Source organism: Sapajus apella, unplaced genomic scaffold (assembly GCF_009761245.1).
Source record: "Sapajus apella isolate SASKATOON/1434 unplaced genomic scaffold, GSC_monkey_1.0 scaffold2, whole genome shotgun sequence".
Taxonomy (NCBI): Eukaryota; Metazoa; Chordata; class Mammalia; order Primates; family Cebidae; genus Sapajus; species Sapajus apella.
This window is the reverse complement of record NW_022436942.1, coordinates 35,532,118-35,548,727: the sequence shown is the minus strand read 5'-3', so window position 1 is coordinate 35,548,727 and position 16,610 is coordinate 35,532,118. Positions and strand designations below refer to the sequence as shown.

At 35.8% G+C, this 16,610-nt stretch overlaps 1 protein-coding gene and 1 long non-coding RNA gene across 5 annotated transcripts in view; both read left to right on the top strand.

Moving 5' to 3' along the window:
- Nucleotides 1–16,610, top strand: part of OSBPL8 (oxysterol binding protein like 8) — a 166,859-nt gene that overhangs the window by 56,625 nt on the left and 93,624 nt on the right. For 2 of the 4 annotated variants that reach the window (XM_032296193.1, XM_032296197.1), the window contains exon 3: nt 16,295–16,331. The exons of the other annotated variants lie outside the window; for them this stretch is intronic. In XM_032296193.1, coding sequence (XP_032152084.1) covers nt 16,295–16,331 — 37 coding nt within the window. The remainder of the gene's footprint in view (nt 1–16,294; nt 16,332–16,610) is intronic. 4 annotated transcript variants of the gene reach the window in all.
- LOC116563567 lies at nt 456–3,317 on the top strand. Its single transcript, XR_004274463.1, has 2 exons — nt 456–575; nt 840–3,317. It is a non-coding gene; the product is annotated as an uncharacterized LOC116563567 (long non-coding RNA).

Here is a 16,610-nt window from a genome sequence, read left to right as displayed (position 1 = left end):
TTACTTTCAGTACTTAAATATTTGTAATTGCTTGAACTTCCTAAGAGGGAAAATATTGCTCAACATTTCCTATTGTGTAAGTACTAAAGACTTCATCTCATTTTATCATTTTTTAAAAATTTAACTTATTAGGTGATTATTCATGTTAGAGGCTTGAGTAATGTAAAAATCATGCAGGTGTATGATTGGACTCTGTAGTAAATTTGGGGAGCCTGGTTGGAGAAAGTGTTAGCTTTGAAAAAGAAAGAGGAAATAACCAGTTGCATACAGAGTATAACAGCAGAATTCCCAGCCACACATCTTTTATGTTTCTGTTATTCCTGGAAATCTTCTTAAAGTGGGTTCCCAGGACTCTGAGACTCTCTAAGACCCTTTCAGAGAATCTGTGAGATGTAAAAATTAGTTTTTTGTGTTAGTACCATTGTACTTGATATTATTTGTCTTTTTCTCATAAGTGCACAGTACAACTTTCCAGAGACCACATGAAATATGATGTCATTGCCCTGCTGGCGACTGGAGGGTGTGCCTGTGAATTCTTTTGTTTCAATTTTTTTTAGTTTAATTTTTTCTAAGAGGTAATTTTTTAAAATAAACTTTGTTTTAGAACAGCATTAGGTTTGCAGAAAAATTGTAAGGTAATAGAGTTCCCATATATGTTGTACCCACCTTCCCCTATTAGGAACGTCTTATTTTGGTGTGGTACATTTGATACAGTTGATGAACCTGTGTTGATACAACAGAAATCTATACTTGATTCAGATTTATTTAGTTTTATTTATTATTTATTATTAATTAATTAATTAATTTAGTTTTGACATAATGTTCTTTTTCTGTTCCAGGATCCAACTAAGGATGCCACGTTACATGTAGTTGCTGTGTTTCCTTACGTTCCTCTTGGCTATGACCGTGTGTCACTTTCTTTGTTTTGGATGAACCTTGACTGTTTTGAGGGGCACTATTCAGTTATTTTGCATAGTATCCCTCAACTAGAATTTGTTTGATGTGTTTTTCATGATTAGACTAAGTTTAGTGGATTTTGAGAAGGAAGACCACAGCGATAAAGTACCGTTTTCATCACATCATAACAAGGGTATATTCTGTCAGCATAACTCATTTTTACTGTTGACCATGATCAACTGGCTGAGGTAGTTAGTAAATTTCCCATTAAAATTTTAATTCAGAAACTATTACTAGGTATAATCCACATATAAATAGCTCTTTGGAGTCCTCAACAGTTTCTAAGAGTATAAAGGAATCTCGAGACCCAAAAGTTTGAGAGTTGCTCATCTAATCCTTAAGCAGCTAACACTTTGAGAAAGAACAATTGACAGCTGCCTGATAGGACAAAAGGAACCTAGAAGATGAGGGTTGGGGCTAGAAGGGGAGAAGAAAGAATTGACGGCCTTTAATAATAGGGGAGTGATACCAAGATAAACTCTGGCTACTTTATAACTGTACTTTGCGTTGAGACAGGACCTCTACCTTTCAGTAGTTTTTGACTTTGTTTCTTTCTTTTCTCATTTGGTCATTTAACAGATATTTGTTGAATGTCTGCTTACTTTTCATTAGTTTTAATATTTTGTCTGATTCATATCATCTGCAAATAATGTTTTTTCCCTTTTTCTTCCATTCCTTATGCAGCTGTGCATATGGCTTTATGACTGTATGTCTGGGGATTAGACTTGGGGAGTCTTTTCTAGAAGAGTATTGATTCTGTTTAGGTTTTCAAAATTATTTAAAATTTAACATTATTATTTAAATCTTTTATGTCTTCCTTTTGCATCTCTCATTTTGTGAATGTGGCATTTCTGCTTCATTCTTCCATCTTGCTTAACTTACGTATTTTGCATCCTTTTTCTTCCTGATGCCTTCTTGTTGAATTCCTTGGTCATTATTCTGGCTCATTAATTTGTTATTGGATCAAATTCATTTTGCTGTTCAAGCCTACTATATTTTATTTCTCTATAATATTTTTATACCCAGTATTATCAGCTTAAAAAAATTTGCTTTTTCATGCTTCAGTTTTATAATATCCTCCTTTATCTTTTCAAGCTTGTTTATTAAGTTTTTGATAAATTTGGTTCACTGATTTTCTTTTCTTTGACCAAGATTGTTCAGTTTGTTGTCTTTCCCAGCACTTGGGCTCCTTAGAATATTATTTTTGTTTGTGAGCTTATATTCGCTTAATAATATTCTTCTGGGAATATTAACTGGCTTGTCTAAGAGCCCAGGGACTACTTTTAGCCATTTTGGTCAATCTAGAGAATATATGTCTTAGGGTAGAAAATCTTTTTAATTAAAATCATAGCTTCCCCAATCCTCATTTCCCCCTACCACTTACATATTCTGTTTTTTAGGGAACTTTTCTGTATCTCTATTCTGAGCATACTTCTTACCCATAAGCTGTCTCCTTAGTTGTAAATGGCCCATTTGAGAGAAAGCACAGTGGAAGGTAGTAGTTGGCCTCTCTGTCTGCATTTAGAATGTGTGTACTGCAACAGTACTGCATGTGTGTACATGCACAGTTTAAAAACAACAATGCATACTTAGGATTGTGTTTATTTCCTCTATTTGGAATTAAATCATGTATTGTGCTCACAGTAAATACAGGGTGGTCAGCGATTAGAGAGAAGAGAGCATAGAAAGATAGCTGGCTTCTAACCCTTCCTCCTGTTCCCTCCTCCTGTTCCCTTCCCCTGGCCTTTCCTTCTTCTGTGATATTCCACTTTATCCATCTCCAGGTATGGGTTCAGGGGCTAGGGTGGGGTGGGGATGTGTTACTTTACTAGTAATTCAGTTATCACTTGCAAAAGCAATTGCCTTCTTCTTTATTGGCTTTGGATTCTCTGTGTATAGAGAGGCTGGAAGTGGACTAGAGATTTTAAAGAACACCAGAACTGTTGGACAGTTAATTCATATTAAGATCTTTGTCACATGGGATATGCCTACAGTTTAAAAATAAAATGTAGAACTCTTAAGGGACCACCTGAAAAAACAGACTGTCGTTTACTCAGTGTAGACAGTGAAATCATTTAACAGAAGAATAGTCAAAGCTATTTGTTTTGCTAAGCCAGACTTGGGGAGGAGAACTGGCTTTAAAGACTTCTTATTTCTTTCAGTATCCATAAATAATGTAACTACTCAGCTTTTAAACGTAAGATTTTTTATAAGCATTGTCATTTGCTCTTTCTTTCAAGTTTTAAGACATGCCAGAGCTTCTCATAAGCAGGATATAATTAAAGCTTAGACACCCACAACTTCACATTTAACTCTTAAATAAAATGGTATATGTTAAGAATCTTACATTTAAGAATAAATTAAATTTGTGGGAGTCCCATAAAACCTCAGAAAGAAATGTAAAGAATTCAAATTTTAGCATGTTAGAGATATGTGAAGATAAAATATAGTTAAAAGTCCAACCAAATCTCAACCTGTCTTTCTAGTGACAATAGAACAATAAAAGGATTTTTATCCATACCTCAGCTTAGTAGGTTTTCATTAACTGTGACTGCTTCAGAAGTCACTGTTTCAGAAGTCAACTTAAGTTTAATATGGTGAAAGTCGCAGCAATGGAGCAAGAGGAAGCTTGGGGATTGGGCAATGAATTTATATACATGTGTCTGTCTATGTACACACATACCTATACACATAAAATTTAATTTTGGGCTGGGTGCAGTGCCTCACATCTGTAATCCCAGCACTTTGGGAGGCTGAAGCAGGACTGCTTGAGCCTGGTAGTGCGAGACCAGCCTGCGCAACATAGTAAGACCTTGTTTCTACAAATAATAAAAAAAAATTAGCTGGTTGTGATGGCATGCATCCGTGGTCCCAGCTACTCAAGAGGCTGAATTGGGAGGATCACCAGAGCCCTGGTGATTGAGGCTGCAGTGAGCCAAGATCATGTCACTGCACTCCACACTTGGGCGACAGAGTGAGACCCTGCCTCCCTCCAAAAAATCTTAATATAATTTTCATACATATACTTATAAAATTAAATTTTAGGTATATATGTATGTGTGTACATAGACACACAAATGCCTGTATATAAATGTATCCCCCCATCCCAGGCTTGCTTTTACTCCATTGCTGCTGTTTTCACCATATTAAACTTAAGTTGACTTCTGAAGCAGTCACAAGTTAATGAAAACCTACTAAGTTGAGATATGGATAAAAAATCTCTTCATTGTTCTACTGTCACTAGACAGACAAGTGAAGATTTGGTGGGACTTTCAATCAAAATATTTTAAAAATTTTACATATTTTAAATGTATTTTATTTAAACTTTATTGAGGTCAGCAAACTAACCTACCTTCATTAAACACATTCTACACATAGTATACCCTTCTAGATTCATGCCTACACTGTGTTAAGAGCAGATTTTATTTAGGTCTGATTGGTAAAACTGTTGACTGCATTAGGGGAATTACTGGAAAATAAAGCAAATAGAAATGAATAATGACTAATGTTTATTTCTACTACGTGCCAGCAGCTATTCAAAGTGCCCTGCCCATAAATTCATTTAATCTTAAAAATAACCCTATGAGATAGATAGAATTATGAGGATACAGAGCAAGGGACAACATACCTAGTAAGTAGCAGAGCTGGGATACATTTTAGCTCCAGGGGCGAGCCTTTAATCACTTTCCTATACCGCGTCTCTTTGAATCAGATTATACAGGGCCTTCAATACTGTTTTACTATTTGGGATGTTTGTTGTTAACACAGTATCAGATTCTTGAAGATTTTGGAGCAGGGAACCAACCTGTTCAGAGTTGTGGTTTAGGAATATCACCATTGCAAAATTGTGGAATTCAGTTGGAGAGGCAACCAACTGAACTTTAGAGTTATCTGGAGTGTTTTGAAAAACTGATGTACAGCTACATCCCTATTCAATTGAATTAGAATCTCAGAGGGTAAGTTACATATACCAGTACCTTTTAAAGTCCCTTAGTTGATTTTGATGTGCAACTAAGGTTGAAAACCATAGAAATAGAGGTGGTTAGTTCAGGGAACAAGTTAGCATGCTGTTGTGAAATCTAGATAAAAGACAATTAAAACTTTTATGGTAGTGTTAGCAGCATAGAAAAGATGTGAAAGGAATTAGAGTTGCAAATCAGCAGGACCTGGTGATTGATTGGATGTGTGATTTCAGGATGATAGTAAGACCAATTTTATATATATTAAACATGTAGAATGTTAAAAATGATGTTAAGATGGTGGCATCCTCTTTTTACAGATGCAGAAACTGAGATTAAGGGAAATTATATAGCTTTTCCCAAGCTATACAACAGGTAGATGATGGAGTCAGGACTTGAACTCAGGCCTTTGCATATCAAGTTACATTTTATTTCTATGAGTTTTAGGGCATTAATATGTTTAGCATTAATTCATACTGGAAGGGATAGCATTGCTATAGATGAGCCTACATGATGCAGAGGGGATCAGAAAAGTCAGTTATTTTAGAGGAGTTGAAAAGTCAGTATCAGGAAAGTTTTTTTAGACAAGGTAATGCTTAACCTGAGTGTTGAAAGGAACTTAGGTATTTATCTGCCTGCTGAAGGTGAGAATGGCATTGTAGGCAAACAGAGTTGTGAGAGTAACAAACAACATGGTGTGTTTGAAGAAGTGAAAATAATTTTGTCACATTTGTGAAGTGCAGGATTGATGCGTGTTTGGAGGAATGCATGACATAAGTTTGGCAAAATTGTGACGAGCCTTGAAGATGAGGTTAAATGTTTCTCTCTCCAGTTTTGGTAGGATGTGGGAGCCTACCAAGTGCAAAATTATTGAAGTGGTTTTTTAAGCTTCAGAGATCTAATCACATATACATTTTAGAAGGCTCTTTATGATATCTATAGAAGATAAATTGCTTAAGTATAAGAAATTCAGGTGGCAGGTAGTAGCAGTAACTGTGGACATGGAAAATAAAGGATAAATATGAAAGACTATGTAGAACTTTAGGACCTTGTCCTGAAATTAATATTAGGAGTGAAGGAGAATATAGGTGAGGAAAATAAAAGTGAAGGAGAAGTTTAGAGTGACGTCCAGGTTTCTGTGTTGTGTGATTTGGTGGGAGGTACCATTTGTTAAGGGAGAAAATACAGGAAGAAGAGCAGGGGTAGGGAATGGTAAGATGAAGTCAGTTTTGGACATGTTGACTTTGAGATGTGTAACAAGTGGAGGTGTACAGAGGCTTGGTGTCCCATGCAGTTTCTCTTTTAATCCTTTCTATAATACTGTAAGGTAGATGTTACTCTGTTTTTAAGAGGTGAAGAAACTGAGCCTCTGAAAGGGTAATTTGCATAAGGTCAGTTAGCTAGACAGTGGGCAGCACTAAGATCTAAATGTAAATATTTGAATTCTCAAAAGTAGGGCGAATTTTTTGTTATAAACTCATCTATATTACACCTAGACTTTTAAGCATTCTTTTAAAATTTTTATATTCATTACCTAATGTAATGTGGTATACATTGAAAAATATGTGATACATGATCTATTTTATTTAATCCAAAGCTTTGTTTTCCTGTAACTATTAATAATTTTGACTTTTCTATCTAGGCTGAATATTTTGACATTTGGGCACCATGTAGTTCCTGAGACATGAGGAACAGTTGCTAATTGCATTCTTACGTGTGGTAGATTTATGAGTCATGGGGGTTGACGTTTCCATGTTATTATTAGCAGTCTTGCCTGTGGCTTGATGCTATGGAGTGTAATACACTAATCAATGATTTGTTAGAAATGGAATAGAAATCCAGAAGGAATGAAGGTATTTTTTTATGCAGCTCTTATGTCTTAATTCAGATCTCAGTCATGATTTAATCTAGAATGTAGGCTTATGTATGCATCTCTATATAAGAATGCAAAGAATTGGCCAAAATAAAATTTCAAGTAAGATAAGCATTTACTTCAGATTGACAATTGAAATGAGTGAAACAGGTCATAAGATGAAGCATCAAACACTGAAATGTTTATGTATATGCCGTCTCATATAACCAGTTCTCATATCACCTGCCATGATTGTGATGTGATAATATGGTTTCAGTTGTGCAATTTCATAACCTTTTGAGGCAACTGTGGCTGGTTAGGCTAGATTTAGAGGAAAATGTTGATGAGGTCAAAGCCCAAGGTTATGGCTTTAAATCTTTTGGTGGGTAGTAAACTTCTGGTTTCCTAACCACAGAATCCACCAGCAGTCTCACCAGATGCATGCCATTAGATACAAGTGAAAATCATATTGGTTAATTTTGAGCTTCTCTTGTGTGTGAAACCTTGATAAAGGAGGTTGGATTAATCATGGCAAGAGACGACCAGTGTGAGAAGAAACATAATTTATGTTTTGTTACCAAAAACTGATAGTGAATCTGTAACAATGTTGTTTTATTCAGGACAGAACTATTTAAGGAAAAGAATGGGGGAATTCCTATTGGAATTTATCAGATGGCCAAAGACTTGGCTAGGTATTAAGGTTATAATCACTAAGCCTTTTTTTCCCCATTCTTGTATTTATTCGTTCAGTATTTGTTGAGTGTCTGTAATGGTGCCAGGCTCTGTTCTAGTTTTAAGGGATATAGCCGTTAACAAAATTCCCACTCCAGTGGAGCTGACATTTGAGTAGAGAAAGACAGAAAAATATATAAATACTGTGTTATGGGATGATTGCTGATGAAAAATAAAGCAGGGTAAAAGGATATAGAGTAACAGAAGAGGGGATGAATGCTGTTCTTGGGAGTATTGTGGAAGTATTCTGATGAAGTAGCTTTTGAGCAGAATCCTAAAGGAAGTTTTCCAAGCAGAAATAAGAACTAAGAGTAAAGCTTGCGTATCTATTACACAGGCAGTGGTGGTTAGACTGTAAGCATTCGGGGTTGTGGGAAAGGCTGAGTGAAAGGCCTTTCCTCCTACCCAGTCAGTAAGATGGAAGTACAGGATCAGTGTTGCTAGGAACACATGGAGCTCTGTGGGCTTTCCCCTGCAATCTGATCTGATAATAGAAGGATGCAATGACAAGACAGATGGAATATGTTTGTTATGCCTGCAGTGGGAAGTCAGGAAATCCCTTACCAAGGATGTCACGCTGTATATAAGAAGAATGAATTCACTTAGAGAATCATTGGAATGGCCTTGAGGGGCTGCAGCTCAGGAGAGGGCAAGGTAGGAAACTGATTTGGGGAGTTAGTGGTGAATTGATCCCTTTAAAAAATCAAGTCAATGGAATCATATGGGGAAATCATGTTGAATGGAAACAAGAGATTCTAGGATGCAAAGGAGCCAAGTATAGAGAGGGAGGAGAAAGAGAAAATAGCTTGGAAACTAAGAAAGGGCAGAATTTTCAGAAAATGAGTGGTCAGCAGTGACAAATGTTAGAGGAGTGGTCAGTGTTAGGTTGAGCTAGGGAAAGGTAAATAAAGGTTGTGCTAGACCTGAGTTGTCTGATGGTGTAGCCACTTTCCACATGTGACTAATTTAAAGTTAACCTAATTAAATTAAAAGTTCTTCCTTAGTTTTACTAGATACATTTCAAGATTTCAATAGGTACATGTGGGTAGTAGCTACCCTGTTGGACGTTACAGATACACACTATTTCCATTGTTGTAGAAAGTTCTATTTGACAGTGCTGTACTAGACAATTGTAATAGTGGAGAAAAGTTAAATAACAATTGAGTTATTTATTTATATAGCATGAGGCAATACTATGAGATAACTAATTATGAATTATCAAAGAACTCACATTAGAAAGTCAGAGCTGGAGAATAATAACTTCAGCTTGAACATAGGTAGCAGAATTGGCAATTTGAGCTTTGAAGGTTAGCAGTTTGTTCATTGTCTACAATGGTGCCAAGCTCTGTTCTAGTTTTAAGAGATAGGGCAGTGAACAAAATAGACAAAATACTCACTCCAGTGGAGCTAACATTTGAGTAGAGAATGAGAGAAAATACGTATTAAAATTTCAAGCTATTGAGTAGGGAAGCAAAAAGAAAGTAGGGAGAAAATTACAGATCACTTTAGGCAATAAGCAGTTTTACTAAACAGAATTTTAGCTAAGTGGAGTTTGAGTTAAGTGGAGACATGAGACTTTCTTGTAGAAGATCATTATTTCTGTGGGATGGATAATTAGGCCAAATTGTAAAATATTTTAACTCTCAGTGTTTGGGGATTATTTTTGAAAGACTAGGGAGTGCCACCAGACGTTCTTGAGTGGAGGATAAATGAGGCCAGAGTGACTGCCTAGAAAATTAAGATGGTAAATTAATCACTTCTTTCTGGATCGTTTCTTAGTCTTTATAATAATTTGTTGTAATACTAAGTAATTCTGCCTTATGTCTATATACTGATTTTCAAAACAAATTTATATAGAATACTCATTCTATTCCATTAAGCCATTCCATTCTATTCCATTCCATTCTATTCCATTAGTAAACCATTATTAAGCCTCATAACAATTCCAGAGGCATTATTAAACCTCATAACAATTCCAGAAATTTGAAAGGTTTAATAATTACAAATTTGTAAGATTTAATAATTAGTGCATTTACAAAGGAGAAAACCTCACAGAAAGAAGTTAAGTGACATTGATGGGATAGCTTGAAGAATGAGTAATGTTGGGTAGACCGGAGATAACTTACCTCAGTGTTGAATAAATTGTAATACATACTGTCTTCTATGTATGGTGATCTTGGCAGTAGGGACTATGTTTAGTCATGTTTTTGAATTCCAGTATGTAGCACAGTAAATGAATAAGTGGGCTGAGACTACATGCAGGGACATGGACTGAAAGGGAGATGCAGAAGTTGACACATGAGGTGATGCAGGTCGAACATGGGGCCACTAATGGAAAGTGAAAAAAAGGACTGAATGTGAAATAGACATTGGAGGCAAAAAGCATCAGAATTTAATAATCAGTTGTTGGGAGAAATGTCTCAGATGAATCAACGGTTTATGCCTGAGTGTTTGAAAGAAAGATGGGCAAATTAGCGTGGAAGCTGGTCTCTGGGAGAAAGCTGAGTACTATCTCTGATACAAAGACGTAAAGCCCTTCCTTCGTTAAAATTTTAGAACTAGAAGTTAATATGCAATAATGTCCAAACATATAGGTAGAAATGTTTTGAAGTTTTGGAGATATGCTAGGGATGAAGCGCAAACTAGGAAGTTATCTGAATATAGGTAATAAATGAGCCTTGACGCATCAATGGAAACTTCAGGAAAAGAGCAGATAGAGGAAGAAAAACAGATAGTTGAGGCTGAGCCCTGGTAATGGCCATTCACTTAGTGAATGGGAGAAAAAGTTTGAAGGCCAGAAAATAGAAGGGAATCCAGAGCAGCAGGCTGTTAGAAACCAAAAGAGGCTTACATGAAAACGCTGATGGGATTGAATATATAAAAGAAGGATATAAAGTGAAAAACTACCAGGCCAGTACCAGGGACACACCACAGGTTGGGAAATTAACTGTAATTTCCTGATGCCTCAAGATTAAAAAAAGATTATTTAAAAAGGATTCTGTTTTCAGTGTAGAAGTAATATTAAACCTTTTGAAAAATAACTATTACTTAAAAAATTATTGCACCACTTAATTCATTTGATAAATTCTGGGTGCTCTCCAGGTTTAATTCGAGTGTATGAGATTTAATCACTCCCGAGAAAATTTGTTTTCTTTTTAGATCTTGCCATATTCAGAAGTTGCTGAAGTTCAAGAGACAGTAATATATGGTGCTGTGTGGAACATGTTAACATTTTTGTATCTTTTTAGGATTTCAAGTTGGATTCTTAAAATATGCTTCCCACTGTACTTAATCATAGATAATTATGTCATAATAAGAAATAGCTAGTGTAGATTGAAAATATCAGTTAAAAACTGTTTATATTTTTTCCAAAATGTAAATAAGTTCTTTTTTTGACTGTAAAAATAATGCATACTACTGTACCATACTTAAACAATAAAGAAAAATATAAGTAAAATCCTACCTCGTAAACTACTGTTAATATTTTGGCAGCATCTTTCCTAAGTTTGTATGTGTATAAGAAAATTTATAAAAATAGGGTCATATCATACAAGCTTCTTTGTAACCTACTTTTAAAAGCCATTATATATAATGGATGTTTTTTAGTAGGTGGAAAAAGAAACTTTGTGTTTTTTTTGAGACAGAGTCTCACTCATTCACCCAGGCTGGAGTACAGTGGTGCAATCTCGGCTTATTGCAACCTCCACCTCCCAGGTTCAAGCAATTCTCCTCCCTCAGCCTCCCAAGAATCTGGGATTACAGGCTCACACCACCAAGCTTGGCTAATTTTTGTATTTTTGGTAGAGATGATTGGCCAGGCTGGTCCCAAACTCCTGACCTCAAGTGATCCTCTTGCCTTGGCCTCCCAGAGTGCTGGGGTTACAGGTGTGAGCCACGTACCCGGCTGGAAAAAGAAACTTTAATGACTATATGCTATTTCATTGTGTGAAGGTATTTTATTACCTTGTTTAAAGCAAATTACTTCTTTAGATTACGGTAAATGGTGTTGTGGTAAATCATCCATGGACACATCTTTTTGAACATTTTATATGATCCTCTTATTAATATTCCTAGAAGGGGAATTGCTGGATCAAAAGTGCAATTAGATTATTTTAAAATAACCGCTTGGCAGGCCAGATCATATTCTTTATCCAACAGTAATAAGCTGTAGTTCCCAGAAACATACTTCTTTAAAATCTCTCCCATGAAACTCAAGGTTAAAATGTACACAAGTGTGTTTTGCAGATGGTTACAGGAATATTAAACATTCAGCTAAGTGTAGAGTGATGACTCCTGTTCAAAGAACAAACAGTTCTCAGCTGCACTATATAGCTCTCTGAAGTTTCTTATTCTAAGGGCCTATGATAACACTAAATAGAGCACTTTTCAGATGTTTCGTATAATCCATCTGAATTATTGTTTTTCTGAGCCAGCTGCAGCAGGATTGCTTCTGTAACAATTTGACCAACTTTACTGGGTGAAGAGGTGCCACTAGCTACATCAGTGCTTGATGAGCTCTTTGTCATGAGTCAGATGAGTTAAATCAAGCCATGATGCATATTAAGAGGGAAGTGCTGTGCCAAAGGAAATGGAATCAAAGCTGTAGATTGCATGGGATTACTTCTGTATTATTCGGGTGAACTTCCATCATGGTTTGAGACTGAGATGTTTCCCAGGATGAAGATGTTTGTATATCCTAAAGATTACATATTTAATGCTAATTATAGATGAGGTAGCAAATATTTAGACATATAGTAAAATCATGTTTTTTTGCATAGTGCTCTATTTCTGAAAATCAGCAAAGATTTGGGTAATGGCTATAAATATTTCATGCTTTTAAATACTTCGATAGTATGATGTCTGAAATTTTAATTATTGATATACTTTTATATAACAAAATTAATGAGATAACTGTATGGACACTATGGGATAATGGTAAACATAAGTTACTCTAAATAGAGTCAATTAGAGAAACTGTTTTTTTTTTATTCTTTTGAGACAGGGTCTCACTATGTTGCGCAGGCTGGAGTGCAGTGGCCGTTCACAGGTGCGATCATGGATCATAGTACACAGCAGCCTTGAACTCCTGGGCTCAAGCAATCCTCCTGCCTCAGCCTCCCATATAGCTGGGGTTATAGGCACTCATGATGACCTTTTTCTGAATAAACTGAGAAGCTGTTCTTGGATTCTCTGAGATTCTAGCTGTATTTAAGTTCTTTAACAGAAACCAAGAAAAGTGCCTAGCTTTTTAGTTTTTAAATATTGTACAAGGTAATTGTGTAGAGTGTTTCTATATCAATTTTACATTGTTTTTATTTATGTGTAATACAACATGATACTGTACAAATTTGACCCAGGTCCTAAAAATGGTAAGAATAAGAAATTAGTGTGCAGTTTAGCCATGTGCAGAAGACTTCAGTGATATATGTTACTTTGGAAATTTGATATGTAATCCTCAGGTACTTAGGTCCTGTTTCCCATTGGCATCATTTACAAGCAACTCTGGAAGGATGATTTCAGTTGACTCCCAGCTTAGTGCTTTTGTATCCATATCCTTTTGAGAAAGGTTTCTGAAGCCATGCTTATTTTTCATTGTGTTCAGCTTTGCATTTGCAGTGCTTGAGTGTGATGCTTAGTTGTGTTGTCCATTATAATATCTGTTTTTCTAGGGCCTGTTCTTTTATTCTACGGCATTTTTCAATGTCTTGTGATTAAGCAATTCAGGTCATATAATATAACTCTCATACATATCATAATTCATATTTTTCTTATCAGCCTGAACCTTACTCTGTACAGGTTTATATCTCCAACTGCTTACTTGACATTTTCACTTGGATGCATGTCTGACATGCATTTCAAACTTAATTTGACCCAAACTGAGCTCCTTATATTTCTCCTTGTATACTAGTTGCTCTCACTATCTTTTTTGTATCAGCTAATGGTAGTCCCATCCTTCTAGGTGCTCAGACCCCAATACCTGATGTCATTTTGTTTCTGCCTTTTTTCTTTTATCTCAGATTTGGTCTATTTGGAAATCTTGTTTGCTCTATTTTCAAAATATATTGGAAACTCAACTACTTCTCATCACCTTCACTGCTAACACTTTGGTCCACATAACTACCAAGTGCAGGATGTTTGTCTGTTTTGTTTACTGCTGTGTCCCTTAGTGTCTAAATGATGTATGTCAGCAGTATTTACTAAGTAAATATTTGTTAAATGGATGAATGAATGAATCATTGGAAAAAACAATGTTTGTTTTGATTATTATTCAGTGCCTCAAGTTGAAAAAAATAGGATTGATCCAATAGAATCAGATTTATATAACATGGACATGCTTGAGGATAATGTCATGAGTAACTATGCTTGAATGCTTTTGGAACAAATATTCAGTAGTTGTTGTATGCCAGGGATTATTTTTTGTGAATAAACAAGGAATACAGCTGAATAGCAGTTGACATAGTGCTGTTAACTGACAAAATATGAGAATATAATAGAGCTGTACAATGAAAGTTGAGCTTATTAATCTTTCACTCTAAATAGAAGTTGAACTGTAAAATCTTCAAACATGACTGGCCTTGTGAAATTAAAAACTGTCAGCTATGTATACATATGATTAGAACCACTGCTTTTCTTTAGGAAGTTACTGATAAATCTAGGGAAACTACATACTTATTCATATCAATTCAGGAAGATCTTCTTAGAGGTTGTCTATGAAGCATTTGTAAAGTTTGCCACAGTTGTTTCTGTTAGCTTAACTTTATTCCAGTTTTCCAGTATTATGTTAGTTATTGGTACATAACAAACTATCTAAAAATTAAGTGGCATAAAGCAACAGGCATTTATTATCTCAGAATTTCCATGGATCAGAATCTAAGAGCAGCTTAGCTAGAGGTCTCTTAGTCTGTCACGTAGTTGCAGTCAAGATAATGGGGATATTGAGCACTGCTGCAGTCTCAACTGAAAGACTGACTAGGCGGGGCATGGTAACTCACACCTGTAATCCCAGCACTTTGGGAAGTCAAGGCAGGCGGATCATGAGGTCAGGAGTTCGAGACCAGCCTGGCCAATATAGTGAAACCCCATCTCTACTAAAAATACCAAAATTAGCTGGGCATGGTGGCATGCACCTATAGTCCCAGCTACTTAGGAGGCTGAGGCAGAATAGCTTGAACTCAGAAGGTAGAGGTTGCAGTGAGCCAAAATGGTGCCACTACACTCCAGTCTGGGCAACAGGGGAGACTCCATCTCAAAACAAACAAAAACTAACTGACTGAGGAGGTGGGAGATCTGCTTCCAAGTGCAGTTGTGGTTTTTGCTGACCTCACTAACACCATACTTCTTTCACCTAGTGGCCTCTCTACAAGGCTGACATGTGAAGTGACAGTTGACTTTTCCCAGGGTAATCTATCTACAAGAGACTGAGAGACTGCATGCAAGATGGAAGTCACAGTCTCTTTATAATCTCATCTCAGAAGAGACATCCCATCACTTTGACTGTATTCTGTTCATTAGAAGTGATTTAGGGCCTGGTGTGGTGGCTCACATCGGTAATCCCAGCCCTTTGGGAGGCTGAGGCTGGAGGATCGCTTGAGCCCAGGAGAATATAACTTTGTCAACTTTAGTTTGTAAAACTAAAAGAATGAGATTAAATGGGATTACTGTGCAAATAAATGCCTTCAAGGCATTAGAAGACCATTTCAAGTATTGTGAAAAGCCACCACTTAGGGAGGAATAGGTCCAAGATTTTCTTCAAGGAGGTGACAAAAGCCCAAAGCAAGCAGACAACTGCTAACTTGTTTTGTCACAGCCAATTAAGATCCTCAAGTATCTTTAAGACCAAATAATGTAATTCTTGGGAATTTTTTGTTTCTATTATTGCATTTGTTTTGATATGTTACTGTGTTTGGTATTTAAAATGAAAGAGAGCTGAGAACTCTGTTCCTACCAGAACCAAAGCACCTGTCTATAGGCAACATTTAGAGTAATTTATGTTAAAATAGTTAATAAACAAAAGGTCAGCAGCCTTTTTCCGGTTTCTTTTGTTGATTGCAAGCTCTTCATTGAAGTGTTGGGTCTTCTGACTTCCCAAAGACCAATAACTCCAAATATTATGCTTGATTTGTAGTGGGCCCTAAGAAAATTTTGTCTGACTTAATAAAACTTCTTTCTAATGACTATTTCTCTCTTTTTTTGCTATTTGAGAAAAAATTTGTTGCTTTGTTGATGTCTCTGTAGAAGCTTTTCACACAATGCTTGGCATGTAACAAACACTTAATAAATGTTCTTTACTCTTTTGTGGAAGAAACATACTAAATCTCTATGTAGTGTTAAGTGCTTTCCGGCATGCAGAACTAATCTTTAATAGTGCATGGGTGTTACATATTTTTAAGCCACCTTAAATTTAAGGAATGCATAACTTGGCCGTCACTTAAATTCCTACATATTTTTTTTATCATTACTAACTCTTATCTTGAATTATAATCGAAAGTAATTTTTGACTTAATTTTAAAAACGAAATACTCAGGTGATTCTATTTTCCTCTTACCACCTTCACTTTCCAAAAACAAAACAAATATTTGATACTGCTTAATCCAAGATCTTTTTTTGTGTGTGGAAAAGGAAGTTTCTTGTAAATTACTACGATTATTACTATTGATGTGCATGTGCTTTCTACTTATAAACTAATGCTATTTTCCTTGTCCTTTTGTTTCACTGCTGTTTCCATCCTGATGCATTTTGCTTCTTCCTGATTTGGACTGTATTTGTTTGCTGCTCAATTACCCTGCATTAAAAGCTTCTTGGTGATAGCAAAGATGTCCTTGGGCCATCAAGTAAGTAGTTAAAGTTTGAACGGCTTGTTTGGGGACATGATAATATTTTGATGTGTAATTATTATGAAAGCCAAATGGCGTTTCAATTTTGAATTATTAAGTCTTCTACTTTTCTTTCCAGGAATTGAAATACAAAGTAAAGAATATAAATGGTCATTTAGTACCCGGTGCCCATCTGTTCTTATTGTCCATCTGAAATTTATAGGCAGTGTTTGTATATTTATGTCTTGATTATCTAAAGATGCATTATTTACTTAGTTATCTAACTTACAATTTAGG